Source organism: Xenopus laevis, chromosome 4S (genome assembly GCF_017654675.1).
Source record: "Xenopus laevis strain J_2021 chromosome 4S, Xenopus_laevis_v10.1, whole genome shotgun sequence".
Taxonomy (NCBI): Eukaryota; Metazoa; Chordata; class Amphibia; order Anura; family Pipidae; genus Xenopus; species Xenopus laevis.
In genome coordinates this window covers 73,707,907-73,727,216 of record NC_054378.1, presented here as the reverse complement: position 1 = coordinate 73,727,216, position 19,310 = coordinate 73,707,907, and the positions used below count along the sequence as shown (strand labels likewise).

Here is a 19,310-nt window from a genome sequence, read left to right as displayed (position 1 = left end):
GTGACCAGGCCAGAAGGAGGACAGTCAGGGCAGTGGTGTCGGAGTCTGGGTCGGGTTTTTTCCCGGTGTCCTTCCGGCTCAATCGGACCCTGTGTACCAGCCCAAGGCATTCGCAGCCCTTTAGCAGGGAAGAGCTGTGCCTCTAAAGATACCCAACAGCTCCCCATCTTTTTTTCTGTTGATTCACTGCACATGCTCTGTGCTTCTGTCACTTACTGAGCTTAGGAGCTGACTCACAATATACAGTACACATAGAATAGAAATGTCACAATATAACGCTGATTAGTAATTAATACAGATAATTACTACATGGAAGCACAGAAACCAGTGCAACTAGTATCAGAATTTAATAATCAGCCCTGTAGTATCAGCTTATATTACAGGCCAACCTCATTTTCTGCTTGATCACTTGTGATGACCCCTAAGCTTAGCTTCTCAACAGCTGCTCAGAGCCCACTGAGCATGTGAGTGTTGCAAGTTTGAAGTCCTGGATAATTGCTGCTATTGAGAATCTGAGACTTTAGGCTGGTGCAATAAGTTCAGTATGTAAAATAGGGCAATTTTAGCCATATTCATTTCTAGGGTTTAGTTATCCTTTAAGGTTGATCCTCTTTTGTATTCTGTTAGACATGATCCTAGGTTTTTAATTTGAATCCCTGTCATAATGCATAACAGGATTTCTAGAAGAAAATACATGTTTCAGGAACACCAGGAAATTCACAACTCAATCAAAGCAAGCAAAATGGTCATTGCTTTTACCCAGAACTACACCACATTATAGTCACGGAGAGCAAATCCAGACTTTTGGAATTTTTTATTGTATTTATGTTTTAAAGGAACAATTCAGTGTAAAAAAACTGGGTATATAGATAGACTGTGCAAAATAAAAAATGTTTCTAATATAGCCAAAAATGTAATCTATAAAAGCTGGAATGAGCAGATGTGGAACAGAACAGAACTTCCTGCTTTTCAACTCTCTAACTCTGAGTTAGTCAGTGAATTGAAGGGGGGGCATACAGGGTTGGACTGGGTTGTTGGGGCACCAGGGAAAAAACCTGGTGGGCCCCTGGCCCAGACCCTCTCTCCCTGGCTTGTTTGCTGCAGTGAAGAATAGGTAAGCCCAGCAGGGCCAATGGAGGGTTGAAATCGGCGAAGCATCGTAAGTTAGTGAAAAAGATTCGGAGGCTGTGTTCCACTGTGGAGCGCACACACTATAACAGACTGTGCGCGGAGCGGCATCTTGGATCATCGTGAAAAGGACATCTACAGAGAGGTGAATTTGTGAAACAGGCTTTTGGCTGCTGAGAGCTTAAACCCAGCTGTGCCCTCGAGGAATTCCGTTGCTTAGAATCTGGTGAGACTATTCCAATCTATTTTGGGGGGCTTTTACAGCTGGCAAGGAGGAGGGAGTGGGGGACGCCCCAATACATCCCCTAGGAAAAGTTTGCTCTCTACATTTAACCATTCATCGATCTGCCTGCTTATCCAAAGAAATCTGCAAATCTCATTGCTTCACCATATTGGGAGAAAAAAAATCTTGGCCAATTGTAATAACTTCTTCTTTTTTGTTGAACTACAACTCACAAACTTTTTTGCATTCTCGACCAGTAAAATAACCTTTACCTTTGTGTCACAAGACTCTTATTTGCTTTTGCTAGTTTGCAATTGATCCTTAGCGTGCAGCTCAGATTTAAACGCTGCCCCCCCCTCACATCACTGATTGGTTACTGACTGGTAACCAATTGAAACCAAGGGAGCTGCAAAACAGGAAGTAGTGTTGTGGCTATTATGTTAAACATCCAGTCCCTCCAGCCTTTATGAATTACAGTTTTGGTTAACTATATTAGACACATTTTTTTATTTACCAAAGCCTATTTACCAAGATTTTATTTTTAACGTCAGAACACAACACGCCGCCTTACTGCAGGTATAATTCAAGTACTATTACATCACTTCGAGGCCAGAGCAATACTATATAGACAAATATATATCAAGTCTGAACGGCTACAAATTACGTTTTAGAAATATGCTAAAAATGTTTCATAATCGCCTGGAGGGTTGGCGACACCTGTTTCTAGAGAGAATAATATTTCACTGGAATTGCATCAGCAGCCAATCGCGGGCTCGCAGTTTGCGTTCCAGATACTCTTCCGCGTCACGTGGTGAAACTTGGCTCACAGAAGGCGTCGAGATGAGTGAGAGTGAGGCGTTGTGCTCGTTTCCGGAATTGCATTGGACAGAGTTAGTGTCCAGCGGGATAGTCGTGCTTTAGACTGTCATCTGGAAGTGGTGGCCGCGCGGTGACGATGCCCGCAGGTAAGACTGGGATGGAATGGAATCGAGTGGACAGACTTCAGCTGTAGTCTATATAAGTGGGTCAGAGGGTAAATGTCCTGGTTGGGGGCAGTGTATCTTTAAATCCCTAAACGATAGGGATGGCCGGGTCTGGCCACCATAAAACACGTGACATTTCTTCTTCCACTTGAAAACAGCCATTAAAATGAGGTACGCGTAAAAGTGTTTGTTTGGGCCGCAAAGAGGATGCTTCAGTTTAATTTGGGTCTCCTGAGGAAAAGCTTAGTTGACCCTGCTGTAGTTTGTTTAGTGCCACACACTCAGGGCTGCCATTACAAATCACGGGGTCCCGTACAACATTTTAGAAGTCCCCCGGTTTCTGGGCCATTTCCAGGCACACACAGCTATAGATACAGGACAGGAGGAATACGCCTAATTCTCATGACCCACAGCGACCAATCAAATAAGAATATACAGATTTACTAGTGTAACTAATGAAAGAAACCATCTGATTGGCTGCTACTGGTTTCTATACCTGGGCAAGCATCCCTGTTGTAATCACAAGTCAAAGTGTGCCAGGTAAGCCTTAAGTGCCTCAGCAGTCCCATGAGTTACAGTTCTGCCGAAGCATAAAGAGGATGATGTAGCGTTATACATGTATATACACATCATTATCCTTTTCAATAAATAGTGAATAAAGTACCCCCTGTTGTAATATATAAGGATATTATAAGTCGCAGAGGAGTTCCATGACCATATAAAAGCACGCGGGCAAAGGCCAAGTGCTTTTATACAGGTCATGGATCTCCTAGGTATCTTCTATTATCCTCATATTTTACAACAAGGGGGACTTTATTTATTATACTTACCAAGTTTTATTGAGTCATGACAAATGACATCACTACTTACCGTTTATAACTGATGACATCACTAGTCACCGTTTATAAGGATATCATTTACAGGATATTCATGGCTTTTGTGTATTACATATGTATAAAAAAATGCTTGGTGATGTCACTTGTATCACATGGCTCAGGGAAACTTGTGGTTATAAAATTTAATGCTATTAGAAGTCGCGTAATGGTTGAATGAGTTGTATAAAAGCACTTGTCAAGTATTCTTGTGTTTTCTATTTGCAATAAACTTCATATATCATATTAGATGATTTTTATTGCTGGATTAAGGTGGACATACACAGGCAGATTTAAACTGCCTATTTGGGTCCAAATGACTACTTATTTGCCCATATGGGGCCTTCTGACGGCCCTCCCTGACTGATATCTGGCCAAAAATCATCCAGATATCGATCGGGCAGGTTTGATTTTCTCCAAGACTGCAACGGCTAGTTGATGCGGTCCTCATCTTGTTGACGCCAATTACCATCGTTATAATTGGATTGTTTGGCCCTAGGGCTGAACTATATATTTAGCCTAATATTGCCCTGCCTTTGGTGGGCATATCGGGAGAAATCTACTTGTTTTAAAGTAATGAAAATATCATGTAGTGTTGCCCTGCACTGGTAAAACTGTTTTTTCCTGAATTAAAAAGGATGCAGATTCATCTTGAGAAAATGATTACTGTTTGATCAGTGGAAAGCAGAGGTTATCAGGGGACTATTGCATCAAAAATGGCTGCTGTTGGGGGTCGCAGGCTGATGATCAGCTGTCAGAATCGCTGATTGCAATTAAACAAGTTAGCATGTATGTGCACATTGCGTGCCTTCATTTCTGCTCATGTTCCTCATTTCACTTTCCCTCAGTCAGTGAACAAGCCTGTCCTGTTTTTTTATGACTAGTTTATGTTAGAGAGGCAGGGCATTTCACAGAGGTCCTTTTTACCAGCATTTGGAAGTGTGCCCCTTAAAGGGATGGTTCACCTTTAAGTTAACTTTCAGTATGTTACAGAATGGCTTATTCTAAGCAACTTTTCAGTTGGTCTTCATTATTTATTTTTTATAAATGTTGAATTATTTGCCTCCTTCTGACTCTATCCAGCTTTTAAATAGGGGATTAATTGACCCCATCTAAAAAACAAATGCTCTGTAAGGCTACACAGTTTATTGCTATCGCTACTTTTTATTACTTCTCTTTCTATTCAGGCCTCTCCTATTCATGTTCCAGTCTCTTATTCATAGCAATGCATGGTTGCTAGGGTAATTTGAACCCTAGTAACCAGCTGAAATTGCAAATGATTCCATGCTACTAAGTATATATAAAGCAATCCAGATGACAAACACCTTGTTTTCTTTGAGTATAGAATAAAAGAACCAAGAGCATGAAGCCTGTATTTCAAGAGATATCACAAACAATGCTGAATAGAGAATTTTGCATGCATGTTAAATGCATACTGTCATAAAACAAACATATAAAGTAGTGTAAGATTGTATAAACAATAATGCTGAAAACTGCAGTCCAGACTTTTTTTTTTTAGAGGGGAAGTTCATGGTAGATAAAGTAGCTCTAGTACTGTAGTAACTGGCCAAATAATTTTACAGTATACGTATAATTAAAAAAAAAGTTCAATTATTTTTTCCTCTGTAATAAGTTTTTGATGATCTGAGCTTCAGCACAGGCCATTCAAGAGTAGGCTCATTGACTCTTTTATTGATTATACTCATGCAGAATAAAGTACCATAATGTCAGGAGCAGGTTCTGGGACTGTGGGGCCCAACTCTCTCCCAAGGGAATGCAGAGTTGTGGCTGAGGGCCCTGGCTGAAAATTATTTTCAAAGCTAGAAAACCTACATGTTCACAAATCATGAGTAAAGGAGAACCCATACTTCCACAGGACTAGCATTAGCTCAACTGTCTGTGCATTAGAAGAAGCTGTGGTTTGAGGTTGGAGGATTTCACCACAGTTTTTCCGGTCCCATTAGATCCTAAGGACAGACTCTACAGACATACTTTTTTTTAATTGCTGGTAAAAGGGTTTACCCTATGATTTCAGTCAAATAATGCATTGTCTTTGTGAAATAAAAAGACAAAATCAGGTTATTTGTCTTTAAGGAAGTCCAGGTTGTAAGGGGTGGTTGAAATGGACCACATATAATGATGTATTAAAAGTAGCTGTTGCTTCTTGATGTGTGAACCTAAAGTTAGATTGGTTACATGTTACAAGACAGTACTGGGAATCGGGTTTCATGATCTGTGAAGCTGTGACGTCTCTACCTATTAACCAGCCTCAAAGTGTTGCCTGTTCTTACATGTTCGTTTGCATAATATTGTAGGGAAGCCACAGAAAATTGTGATAAAAATATTTTGATTACTCTTTGCATATGAGATTCTGCTGTTGTACTGTTGTACTATACAGTAACAGAAACTGTGGGGCCAGACATAACAAAGAATCTCATGCAAAAATGGTTGTCTATTCGGATTCTGAATATCCATCATTCCGGAAGGAAATTTTTTTTAGTGCACATATTTGAAGATCAGATTTTCATTTATATGGGCAGTGGCCCACTTGGAAGTTTGTTGTCTGTCATAAAAATGCACCACTGCAGGCAACTAATCTCCCAAGAATGCCTCTCTGTTGGAAAAAATTGAAATTGCCGGAGGTAAAACCAATACATCGATTTGTTCTTCCGAAGTTGCCTCAGGAGGAAACTTCGGGAGACTTTGCGATCTGTTAGCGTTACTGCTAGCGATTTACAATGGAGACCCACTTTTGGCAGATTTTTTGCTTGTTGTCGTGCATAAATAATCGCGGGGTAATATATATGCATAGTTGTTGTGTAGCATAGTTGTTAAATGAGACAGTCTCCCCGAACTGCCTTCCCACTGCCCTCCGCCGGCTAAAATGAAAATCGCCTTAGGGAAGGCACACGCGGCGCTTAGTTTTCCATAATCGCCCGAAGCGCTGCCTGTTCCTTCTCCAGGCGATTGTCATTTTAGCCGGCGGAGGGCAGGGGGAAGGCAGTTTGGGGAGATTTTCACCCCGAAGAAGAGGAGATTTGTCGCTGGGGCGACTAATCTCCCCGAATCTGCTCGTGTGGCCAGACCCTAAGGGGCCGATTCACTAAGCTCGAGTGAAGGATTCGAATGAAAAATACTTTGAATTTTGAAGTATTTTTTGGGTACTTCGAACATCGAATGGGCTACTTCGACCTTCGACTACGACCTTCGACTTCGATTCGAACGATTTGAACGAAAAATCGTTCGACTATTCGACCATTCGATAGTCGAAGTACTTTCCCTTTAAAAAAAACTTCGACCCCCTACTTCGGCAGATAAAACCTACCGAAGTCAATGTTAGCCTATGGGGAAGGTCCCCATAGGCTTGCTAAACTTTTTTTGATCAAAGGATTTTCCTTCGATCGTTGGATTAAAATCCTTCGAATCGTTCGATTCGAAGGATTTAATCGTTCGATCGAACGAAAAATCCTTCGATCGATCGAACGAACGTTTAGCGCTAAATCCTTCGACTTCGATATTCGAAGTCGAAGGATTTCAATTCGAGGGTCGAATTTTAAAGTATTTTTTACTTCGAAATTCGACCCTTAGTGAATCTGCCCCTAAGTGTACAGGCATTCCCAGAGCTGCTTGAGATCTTTCCATAACGCTGATCAGGGCTAGTTGTTTCACCCTTGTTGGAAAAAGAGTTTTAATGTTAAACATTAAACTGACCTTATCATGCAATGATATGGAATGTACCTATTTATAACAGTCTTATTTTCTTTTGGTATTGTCACTTAAACTTACTTACCTACATTCACCTTGCAGCTGTTGCAAATAGCATGTTAAAGGTGCAAGATATAGAAATGTTTTTTGTTTTTTTTTGTGAAAGAACATGTCAACCTAAAAAATAATTTTTTCGCCTAATAAAACCTATTTCTAAGCAAGTTTATAATATACATGCATTACACATTTTTCTGTGGTTTTTAAGTTAATTTTATTTCTATTGAAAGCAGTGTTTGCCTGTCCCTTTCTATTCTCTGCCCTGGTGGTTCTGGCTTTTGAAACAATGTAACACAAGCCAAGAGATTGACAGACCTGTCTTGCTGGAAGAGACTGACTTATGCAACATTGTATAAAAAGTAACAACCGGGAGTTAAGCAAATGCTGCTTTCAATAGCAATTACAAATAACTTTTAAAGCACTAACAATTTTTAATTAATCTTGGAAAGTTGCTTGTGTTTTTTCTTTTATTTCGCAAACAATTATTTTTTGGGTTGACCAGTCCTGTAAACCACATTCACTTCTGCATTAGTTTCCTACTGTTTTTGTCCATATGAGTACAGGTATGAGATCCGTTATCCAGAAAGCTCCAAATTACAGAAAGGCTGTCTCCCATAGACTTAATTTTTTCCAAATAATCCAAACTATTAAAAATGATTACCTTTTTCTCTGTAATTATAAAACAGTAACTTGTACTTGAGCCAAACTAAGATATAATTAATCCTTATTGGAAGCAAAACCAGCCTATTGGGTTTATTTAGTTTTCAAATGATTTTCTAGTAGTGTTAAGGTTTGAAGATCCAAATTACAGAAATATCCGTTATCTGGAAAACCCATGGTCTCGAGCATTCAGCATAACAGGTCCCATACGTGTACTGCATATTCCATGCAACATACTGGGATATTTACACAGGAACCTACTTTCAGGTGTGGAATTAATTCTGTTGAGTTGCATGGAAATTGCACAGAACCGTTCATGTGACTACATACTAATGATCCTTGGTGCAAATAGCATCAACCCCTTCTGACCTTTGCAGGTGAATCTCTTTGTGTTCAGTCCAGAACTGCATGGCAATGATGTTCATTCATAGCACTTCTGCAGTTCTGAAAGTGGATTCTTTTTTTAAATAAATTATATTTTTGTTTCTGATGTTTTTGTTACCATCAGGGCATTGGGCCATATACAGCCAATAAATACACTTCCCTTTATGGTAGGGCTAATGAAAAAAAAAATAGGTCCTAATGAAAAAGCAAAATGCTAAATTCATGCATTGTCCTGGTCCTGATCTGCCTGACCAAGCCCAAATATATAGAACCTCACCCAAGATTCACCCAAACCTCAAGGCCCAATCCCTATGAACACATTGATTGCAGCAATTTTCTATTAGGCTAAGCATCCACTTGTGGTCTCATTCAAAATGTTTGGTCTTCGGTTCATATTTCCACAGAAAGTCTGCAATATAATGGACTTTTATACATATTGCCCCAAAAAAGAAAGTATAACTGCAGTAAAAACATAACTTTAAATGCCCCAAAATACAGAGTACGCAAGCAGTTCCTCCTGCATTAGAGTCTGGCATTGAGTCGGATACCCACTGGTTACACACAGAATACTGAATGCCCCTGAACATATAAAGATAACCGTGCCGTACCATGCAAGCATTGTAAGTTACATCTGTTCACATCTAAAACTGATATCTATGCAGAAGCTATTTTTGTGCTGTAAAAGCAACATGCAGCTGACTACTTGCAGTAGGCCAAAATACATCTTTGTATTCAGTTGGGCATAAAAAAGTGAGCTCTTTATTGAAGTATAAAGTTTTAGAAGGTGAATGAGTGACATGTTTATAGCCCAATAGGTGAAGTTATCTCGTATAGTACTATACCTTGCAGGTGCCAGTTGGTGAAGATTGTAACTAAATAAATAATAAATACATAATAAAACCTTTAACAATTATTGATTTGCATTGATTTTTTTGTATTATTGTGGCTGTTGAAAGCTTTCTACTGGCCCTGATTATAAATTATAAATAAGTACACTGACACAGTTTGGCGCTTCCATAATCTACTTTTGCAGCATATGTTTCCCTGCATATCCTGTAAACTATTAAACCATAGCTAAGCTAGCAGCATATAATGACATTTTCTCCAAAGATAGGCAGGCTTATAATTAAAGTTGCAAATAACATATGAAATGTGTACTGACAACCTTTAACAAATACAAAATACTGAGATCTAATATTTATTGAAGTGTACACTGTTAAATAAATTAGAAGCTAGTAGCTTTTATTTCTTCCTGTCCCATTAAAGCAATGAATGTGGGTAGCGAAGAAGGCAATAGGCCATTGTTCGTTATGCTAAATTTCATTTTGAACTTTTTAAATCTTTTAGGAGGAATCTTCCCCCTATATTATGGGCATTACTTTGTAAGCTGTAGCGGTATTTTGCCACTATACAAATAAAATTACAATATGTAATGACAATAGTAATGTATTGGCCTTAAAGAAGATGGAAAGGTTAAAATTAATTAAGCTTTATCAGAAAGGTCTATATGAATACACTAATAAACCCTCAAAGTAATGCTGCTCTGAGTTCTCTGTCAAAAGAAACACCGCATTTCTTTCCTTCTATTGTGTATACATGGGCTTCTGCAACACCCTTACTTCTTTCAGCTTAAACATCCAGGGCTTGGGCTTGAGCATGCTCAGTTTGCTCCTCTCCCCCTCCCTCTTCCCATATATGCTGTAATCTGAGCTATGAGCGAGCAGGGAGAGACTCAGGCACAAAGTGATGTCACAGCAAGCTAAAATGGCAGCTGCTATCCTAAACAAACAGAGACCGTGTCTAGAGCTGTTTACGCAGGTATGGAAAAGCATTCTAAAGAATAAAAATGGCGTTCTAGCTTGCAATGTTATGGCTAATCTATTGGCAATAAACTGCCTTGGTAGCTTTCCTTCTCCCTTAAACTATAACTTCCTTAATACTCAAATAATTGTATAACCTTATGAGCTAACACTGTTGTTTTGAGATTTGCTTAATGTTAAAGATTTCCTTCAAAAGAAAAAAACCTTTAAATGTGCAGGATGAATTCTGCAGTGAAAACGGGCTGAGCACTTTTTAAAAAAAGTTAAGATAGCCAAGCAGATTTTCATATATATGAAATGGAAAGTTCACCGTTCTCCCAAAGAAGGATGTGAAGTTTCCCATTTTGTTGGTTTCAGACCATGTAGAAGAGCTTTGACACACTACGCAGAAATGCAACTATAAGAGCAAATATTTAAATGCAAAGGTGTTTTATTACCAGCTATTGTAATACAAGATTTTTTTCAATACAAACTTCCCCTTTCTGTGGCCTCTTAAAGGAAAGGCTGGTTCTGTCCTGTTTTTGCTCTTCTCATGCCTCTGCTCATTAACCCTAACTCCATTGCTGATGCAGGTTTGTTTTAATCTAGAAATGGTGAGCAGTCAGCCTGTCCCATTTGATGATGGAGGAAAAAGGAGAAAGAAGAAGCGCAAGACTAGAGCAATGGAGAGCTTTACTGGGAAGTTTGCAGGTTTGTTTGCATATAGTTGTTTTTTGTTTGTTTTTTTTTTTGCCACAAACACACACTCCAAAATATACTCCAAATGAATTAACGTCTCTGAATGCAATGGCAGTTTGATCTTTTTCCACTGTTTTTAGTTATTTTTGTGACTGTTATACATGTGTTTAAGTTGTGTGTTAGGCCCATGGCAGTGTGCATGTATGGGGAAATTGAATAATTCCTCCATTACAGACTCCATTGCAGTAAAATAATCCAACTCCAAAAATGATTTACTTTTTCTGTTCAATAATAAAATAATACCTTGTACTTTATCCCAACTAAGATATAATTAATCCTTATATTGGAAGCAAAATCAGCCTGTTAGGTTTATTTAATGTTTAAGTGATTTTCTAGTAGACTTAAAGGACCAGTAACATCAAAAAATTTTTTTTGAAAATTGGTTAGTAAACAACGAAAAATAAACATCAAGGCAAATTAAACTTTTAAACAGTAAAGCCTTTATTAAGAAATAACTTACCAAAACTCCACTTCCTGTCCTCTGCAAAAAAGGCGAATGGGCGACCATCCATCCTGCAGAGCTCGATTTCTCCTCCTGGCTATTCTAGTGACAGTCTGCAGCGCTTCACCTATTCCCAGCAGCAGCAGGTACTGGAAGAGCTGGATCAGTGGGGTGCACATGCCACCTGCTCCGGGAGTTGTAGTGCCCCCGTCCGATGCTGGAAAACCCAAGACGAAGATCAACCCCCCTAAAAGCGATGAGACCGCCAATGTAAACTACAGGACTGTTCTTTCCCCAGATCTGACACAAGCTCACAGCCATTATAAACAGGCCACAAATCCCGCGAGCTACAACATACCTCCAGTCGGCAGTCACGATTTCCCTCCCCGAGCAGAGACAGTGGATGTATAACCCGTGCGCTGAGATCACCGCTCCTACAGCAAAGCTCCACCTGCTCCGGGAGTTGTAGTGCCCCCGTCTACTTCTCAGTCCATGTCTCCTGCCCAAGATAAGAGTCCGGACAGCAGCAGCAGCATGTCAAACACATTGGACAGCAACACACTGGCTCAGCAAGGCAACTCCATGGATCGCGTGCGTGGCTCTTCCGCCTTCTCCTGCAGCAGCAGGCAGCTTCCAGACTCACAGACAGTATGCTGTGGGGCTGCCGCTGGACATGCTGCTGTCCGGACTCTGGGAGCTAGCAAGCGCGATTTTCAAATGTGTCAGCTGCGAGGAAGCGCTGTGGTTTCCGGAGGGTCTCGCTTTGCTGTAGGAGCGGTGATCTCAGCGCACGGGTTATACATCCACTGTCTCTGATTGGGGAGGGAAATCGTGACTGCCGACTGGAGGTATGTTGTAGCTCGCGGGATTTGTGGCCTGTTTATAATGGCTGTGAGCTTGTGTCAGATCTGGGGAAAGAACAGTCCTGTAGTTTAGCATTGGCGGTCTCATCGCTTTTAGGGGGGTTGATCTTCGTCTTGGGTTTTCCAGCATCGGACGGGGGCACTACAACTCCCGGAGCAGGTGGCATGCGCACCCCACTGATCCAGCTCTTCCAGTACCTGCTGCTGCTGGGAATAGGTGAAGCGCTGCAGACTGTCACTAGAATAGCCAGGAGGAGAAATCGAGCTCTGCAGGATGGATGGTCGCCCATTCGCCTTTTTTGCAGAGGACAGGAAGTGGAGTTTTGGTAAGTTATTTCTTAATAAAGGCTTTACTGTTTAAAAGTTTAATTTGCCTTGATGTTTATTTTTCGTTGTTTACTAACCAATTTTCAAAAAAATTTTTTTGATGTTACTGGTCCTTTAAGGTATCAAGATCCAAATTAAGGAAAGATCAATTATCCGAAAAAAACCCAAGTCCTGAGCATTCTGGATTAAAGGTCCTCCCATACCTGCATAAGATTCCCCTTGGGGGAAAGCTGTTTGATATAAGGTTGCTATGTGTAACATACACTGCCATGTATTTGAAACACCATCAAGGTATATGGCCATCAGTGGAAAACATATTTTTCACAAAAACAAGGGTTTTAAAGGAGAACTAAAACTTAACTAAAGTAGGTTAGAAGTAGGCTAGAAATGTTTTACATTATGTTTTAGGTATCTGTGTCAGCCCAAGGCAACCACGGCCCTTTGCCTCTGAATATACCCCAGTAGCTCCCCTTCTTATTTTCTGCTGATTCACTGCATATGCTCTGTGCTGTTGTCACTTACTGAGCTTAGGCATGACTCAAAGTATACAATACACATAGAATTAAAATGCCACACTATAAAGCTGATTAATAATTAATACAGATAATAACTACATGTCAGCTCAGAAACCAGTGCAGTTAGCATCTAAATGTAATAATCAGACTTATATTAGAAAGCAGACAAACCTAATTTTCTGCTTGATAATTTGTAACAACCCCTAAGCTTAGCTTCTCAGCAGCTGAGCATGTGAGTGTCACAGACACTTTCCAAGACGGTGACCCCCTGTGACATGTAGGAAGTCCTAGATCATTGCTGCTATTGAGAGGCTGAAACTGGTGCAATAAGTTCAGTATATAAAATATGGCATTTTTAGCCACATTCATTTTTAAGATTAGTTCTCCTTTAAAGTCTACACATTGGATTGATTGTGTCAAATGGATTAGGCATTTGACATACCGCCACACCATTTCCCTTTGAAATACAATGGTTGGCTACAATCTTCACTAATAAAGTCTTCATCTGTAATTTACTAATTGCTGCACCATTGCTTGTTGGCCTTTTACCATAGAACTGCCTCGGAACAGTGTTTTTGTAGTAAAAATAGAAATGAAAACTTTTGCAGTCTACTTGTTTTTATATAAAAAAGATGATACCACCCTTAGTTATTTTCATATAGTTTAAATACAAATTGCATGTATCAATGTAGCTTACACTGTACAATATTTGCATTAAAGGAACTTACTATGTAAAAAAGAATGTACCAGTTCATTTGACTCTTTTACATGTAGAGGAATGTACTTAAAGGAAACTATACCCCCTGAACAGTGTAGGTCTCTATAAAAGATATTGCATAAAACAGTTCATATGCAAATCCCTGCTTCATGTAAATAAACCACAACTTTTTTTAGTAGAATGTGCTATTGGGTAATGATTTCTGGTTACTTCATTGTAAATTTCTGCAAAATCCATATTAGTCCCGTCCATCTGTTCCACTTCCTGCTCGCTGAATTCTCTGACTGTGCAGGGGAGACGGCGGCACAACGCACTGTAGGATAGGAGCCAATCTGCAGCTAGCAGGACCTGATAGGGAACTGAAGCTTGTGCATGTGTGATTGGCTGTCCCCCTCCTACTTCCTACTGTGCTTCTGGCAGGTACCGTGTGAACACCCACCCCTCATTTAAAGCATAGACAGGGACCAATGAACATCTATAGGGAGCTTCAATAAAGGGGCATTTTTTAAAGATAATTATAGTTTTTAGCCCAAAGTAAAACAAACACCATATGTTATACAGAATTACATACAAAATTAGGGTTTTTAGTTTATCATAAGTGTACTTTAATCAGAAGCTTTAGAATTTTGTTGCATCAGTATACTAACACTGCTTGTATGGATGTAGATCATAATGGGACATCATCGCTAAGAGGCCTATTTATCAAAGGTCGAATTTCGAATCCCATTATCTTAAACAGCAATTCGACAGGTTTTAGGTGGCGAATAGTCCAATTTGAGTTCTTAAAGGGCTTTAGAAAATTTGAATTTTCAATTTGACCCTTGATAAATCTGCCCCTAAAAGTAGACCTTGCATTAGTAAAGTATGGACACTCTATCTATAAATTGTTGTTTAGAGTGTTCAGATAACCTTATCTTTGGACACTTTTTTATTTTTTTATTTTCTAATGATGATCAGTAACTTTTTTTAATGGCAGTTGGATTCTTTCTTCTATAATAAACTCCTGTATCTCTATGAGGCAGGGAGCTAGTAAACCACTTATTTCCTCATTGCACTGGAAGGGAGAAAGGAAACAAATTATCCCCTTGTGTAATGTCTCTGCAGAGTTTTAGGAGGTGTACAATGGTTATATACCATGTGTAAAATAACATTATAGCTTCTAATACAAAATGGAGTTGAAATTCACCATGAGCCCTTCTTATTTGTATAAGAGATCTCACTCCTGCATGTAAAACCTCTGCATGAGAATTGAGTTATTGCCGGGGTGGCTGGGAAGCTCATATATTTTTCCTTGGCAGATCTGTACAGACTGACTGACGAGCTACTTGGAGAGGGAGCTTATGCTAAAGTTCAAGGCTGTGTCAGTTTACAGAATGGAAAAGATTACGCTGTCAAGGTAAAAATTATTCCGGTACTTTTCTGTTTGTCCATGTCTTTACCTGAAGCATCAGTGATTATGATGACAGAAACAGGCAATTTGGCCACACTGAAAGGAAACTTTCTGATGCCAGATCATTACAGCTGTATTTGAGAATTTTCTATGTGCTCTCGTGGCTGTGTTAATATTAAAGTGTTCTAAATAATTACAATATGAGCTGGAACCTGTACATAACGGCGACCCTATTTACTCACAAATAATTATTAATTACTTCCATTGTGGCAGTGTTGCATTGTTTTTTTCCTAAACCTTGTTCAGCTTCCAGTGCTTTCTATCCCTAATAGCCATCACTGAGTGACAATATATTTTATTGTTTCTCAGAGTTGTATTGAAACTACATTTTTTTTTAAACGGAAACTTTATCTTAACAACAACTTTTAGTATATAATAAATGAACCTATTCTAAACTTATTTTACATGTTTTGATTTAGTGGACTTACTAATGTGATTGTCTGGCTGTCAGCTGGGTTACTGGCCCCCAGCTATTAAAAAGATTAATTGTGAATTTTATATTTTGTTGTTGTTGTTGTTGGCTTTTATGAGTGATCTCTTCATGCCCTTTCCTGTTCATCTTTTATTTTAATACAGGTATGGGATCCGTTATCCGGAAACCCATTATCCTGAAACCTGCGAATTACGGAATAGGTGTCTCCCATAGACTCCATTTTATGCAAATAATCCCGATATTTAAAAAGGATTCCCCTTTTCCCTGTAATAATGAAACAGTAGCTTGTGCTTGATCCAAACTAAGATATAATTAATCCTTGTTGGAAGCAAAACCAGCCTATTGGGGTTATTTAATGTTTACATGATTTTCTAGTAGACTTAAGGTATGAAGATCCAAATTACAGAAAAACCCCTTATCTGGAAAATCCCACGTCCCAAGCATTCTGGATAACCGATCCCATACCTGTACTGGTCTCTTGTTGCTAGGGTAATTAGGTTCTAGCATAACATTCTGGCATACGTCCCAAACATGAGAGCTGTAGAACAGAAAGATAAATAATTTAAAAAGCACATATGATACTAATTGATTTTGAGCGAATCTGTGGTCTACCATTAAACAGTGATTTCTTTTTGGGGAATAAGAACACGTCAAAAGAGAGGCAACAAAATAACAGTAGGATGAGCTTGGTTATCATTCTGGGGCTATGATGATGGTTGGAAGGAAGGAAGAAGCCTGTTTCCTCTAGCAAAAATACCCTATCAGTGAACATATGGTCCTGTCTGTGAGGGGAAAAGTACAGTGAGTGCATGCTACTGGCTGAAACTGAATCTTAGCAGGCTGGGCTGTGCCAGTAGGAAGTGACTGTTTCCCTCTCATTGTCAAGCCCAGTTAAAATAAAATATTGAGAATGTCTTTGCCATCTTAAAGATATCATCATTTGTTTAAGTTGTTACAAAGCCTCCTTGACCTCCTTGTTATACGGTGCAGATGAAACCCTTAAATGAGAAATATGAATTGCAGAGAAAGCTTCTCTTGCATAAAAATGCCCTACTGTAAAATAGTTGCTTATAGGAACAGTCCTAGCTGCAAGTAGAACAATGAATGCAACAATCTGCGTTCCATGGGTTTCTGCCTATGGGCAAATTTGCCCAGTGTTGCCCACAGTATCTATAGTGTTCATTGAAAGCATTGTTATTATGGTCAATGAAATTTAGACAATAAGTAATATAAGTATTAGATTCCATATCAAGAATATGCTGGACCTGAGGCATTTCCCATTTTTATCAGGGCTTAGTGTAGCTCTGACTGGTTTCTCCCTCTGCTGCTTCTTCCTGCAGAGACAGAACACACAATCTTTGCCCAGATCCATCAAATTCCTAATTTGGTCTCTGACATCCTAGGTTTCCTTTCCTGTAATTTAAAATTAAAAACTTAATACATTTAAAAACAAATTAAAATGTTTTTATGTTAGTATTTTATTTAGCATATATTTTGTTCTACCAAGCATACTGTGTAAATATGGGCTTAATGAGATAAGGTGTCATTTGCATCTCTTATCATTATTGTGCTTTTGCCAATTTTTGCCTTCCTCTTTCTGCAGATAGTTGAAAAGAAGGCTGGGCACAGTCGCAGTAGAGTATTTCGAGAAGTGGAAACGCTGTACCAGTGCCAAGGCAACAAGTAATATTCACATTCCTCCAGAATCTATTTCTGCTTATATGAGTATTGTGTTTATAGATTCATGTAAATTACAGGTTCCAGAGTCTCTGCTCTGTGTAAACAGCAGCTGATTTGCATATGGTCAGTGAAGCAATACCAGGCAGCTTATAAGATGAACACGCTGGGTTTCTAAAATGTAGCAAAGGTTAACAAATGATTTGCAGCTAAAATTGCATTGTTGAGCATGCACGTTTCTAGATAAGGAACAATGGAACTTTCATTTTTAGCATTAGTCAAATGTCTATACAGTTAAGCTTGTATTTAAAGGAGAACTAAAGCCTAACCAAAGAAGTAGGATAGAAATGTTGTATATTATGTTTTGGGCTTCTGTACTAGCCCAAGGCAACCACAGCTATTTAGCAAGAAAAAATCTGTGCCTCCAAAGATGCCCCAGTAGCTCCCCATCTTCTTTTCTGCTGATTCATTGCACATGCTCTGTGCTGCTGTCACTTACTGAACTTAGGGACCCACTCACAATATACAGTACACATAGAATATAAATGCCACAATGTAAGGCTGATTTAGTAATACAGATGATTACTACATGGCAGCCCAGAAACCAGTGCAACTAGCATCAGAATTTAATACTCAGCAATGTAGCATCAGCTTATATTACAGGACAACCTCATTTTCTGCTTGTAAATTCACAACAACGCCTAAGCTAAGCCCACTGAGCATGTGCGTGTCACAGACACTTTCCAAGATGGTGACCCCTTGTGGCAAGTTTGAAGTCCTGAATCATTGCTGCTATTGAGATGCTGTGTTCAGTGTATAAAGTATGGCATTTTTAACCATATTAATTTTCAGGGTTTAGTTCTCCTTGAAAAAGGTCAGCTGCCAACCAATTTGAAGAACAGTGCCATGGCATTAAGTACAGATAATGGATATTATGTTGGATTCTGATACCCCAATAACAAATAGGATTACCTTAAATGATATTTTTTGGAATAGAATCCTCAAAACAGTAAACTATATATGTTTCGATTATATTTAAAATGAGATTTCAGCTATCAATCAGTAGTCCAAGTGCTTATTTTATGTAACCATAATAGTGGTGTAGGAAAGTACTCGTCCCAATAGATTTCAAGGCCAAAGCAGCAGTTATAAGCCATTATAAGCCATTCTTAAATTTTTTAAAAAAAAGCTCTATTGTTTCTGTGTTAACCATAGTCAGGAATTGACATAGGGTTGAATTTAAAGATTGTAAGCCCTGCACAGTTTTGGGGAAATACAAAGGGTCCCCTGTGATGATGCTACACGTTTTATTTGCTGAATATATGAGTGTCCTACAAAACAACATTGACTAATTCAACCAGTGAAGGGTGTTGCAATGAGCCTGATTTCTGCATTATTTATAAGCATTTTGTTATTTATTTACATTAAAACCATAGTTTCATTTAACTCCAAGAGACATGAGGCAAATGATGCCATGTTACATATTACACATTTTCCCACACAGAACAACTGCAGTGGTTAAAGTAGAAATGCATTATGCTCAAACAGCACAGTAATTCAGTTAAATATTATTTGTAAATTAAAGGGGCAGTATTCACCTTTTTTTTTACTTTATGAGCAATAGATAAAATAATCCATATTCTCCTTTTGTTTTTACTTATAAAGCAGTAGCAGCACTATTTTGGTTTCACGCTTGCTATCTCAGCTGTAATTAGTGAAGGTAGTTTCACATCACAAACACATGCAGTAGCCCTAAGACATATGTGAAGTGCACTGCTTAGAGTTGCGGAAATCAAGGTTGTGTACTGCTTTCTGACTTTTATTTTCCCCTTCAGGAACATTTTGGAGTTAATAGAATTCTGTGAAGATGATGCTCGCTTTTATCTAGTCTTTGAAAAGCTACTAGGAGGTACAGTGCTGACTTGTTTTCTTCTTATTCATCACCTTGAGCAGCACATTTAAAACTGTTTTAAACGAATATTGGCAGGTGAATGTACCGTGGCCTTAATGAAGCAGGAAATAGCTGAAGGACAGCAGACGGTGCCTGATTGTGTAATGTTTGGAAGCAGATATTGGAGCTATAACAAACCATTTCAAGTCCATGAGTAATGGAAGCATTTTCTATCTTTAGCTAGTTTGGCAAATACAGCCCTAAAGGCTTTTAAACATTTTTTTCTTTAAGTTAAAGTTTCTTATTATTTTAAGGAAAAAGAAGAAAATATTTCTCTTTTGTGCTTTTATACAAACATTTAAATAATATAAAGAACATCTTTAGAATGTAAGTAAGTTGAATGGGCCTTAAGATTAGCAGGAGT

The 19,310-nt window shown here is 38.8% G+C and overlaps 1 protein-coding gene across 3 annotated transcripts in view; it reads left to right on the top strand.

Annotated features, from left to right (window-relative positions):
* The first annotated feature begins 2,170 nt into the window (after window positions 1-2,170).
* mknk1.S (MAP kinase interacting serine/threonine kinase 1 S homeolog) overlaps window positions 2,171-19,310 on the top strand; it is a 33,270-nt gene continuing 16,130 nt past the window's right edge. The window contains exons 1-5 of one of the 3 annotated variants that reach the window (XM_041591203.1): window positions 2,171-2,316; window positions 10,405-10,522; window positions 14,734-14,831; window positions 16,922-17,001; window positions 18,831-18,904. In XM_041591203.1, the coding sequence (XP_041447137.1) occupies window positions 10,423-10,522; window positions 14,734-14,831; window positions 16,922-17,001; window positions 18,831-18,904 (352 nt within the window). In that variant the 5' untranslated portion in view covers window positions 2,171-2,316; window positions 10,405-10,422. 3 annotated transcript variants of the gene reach the window in all.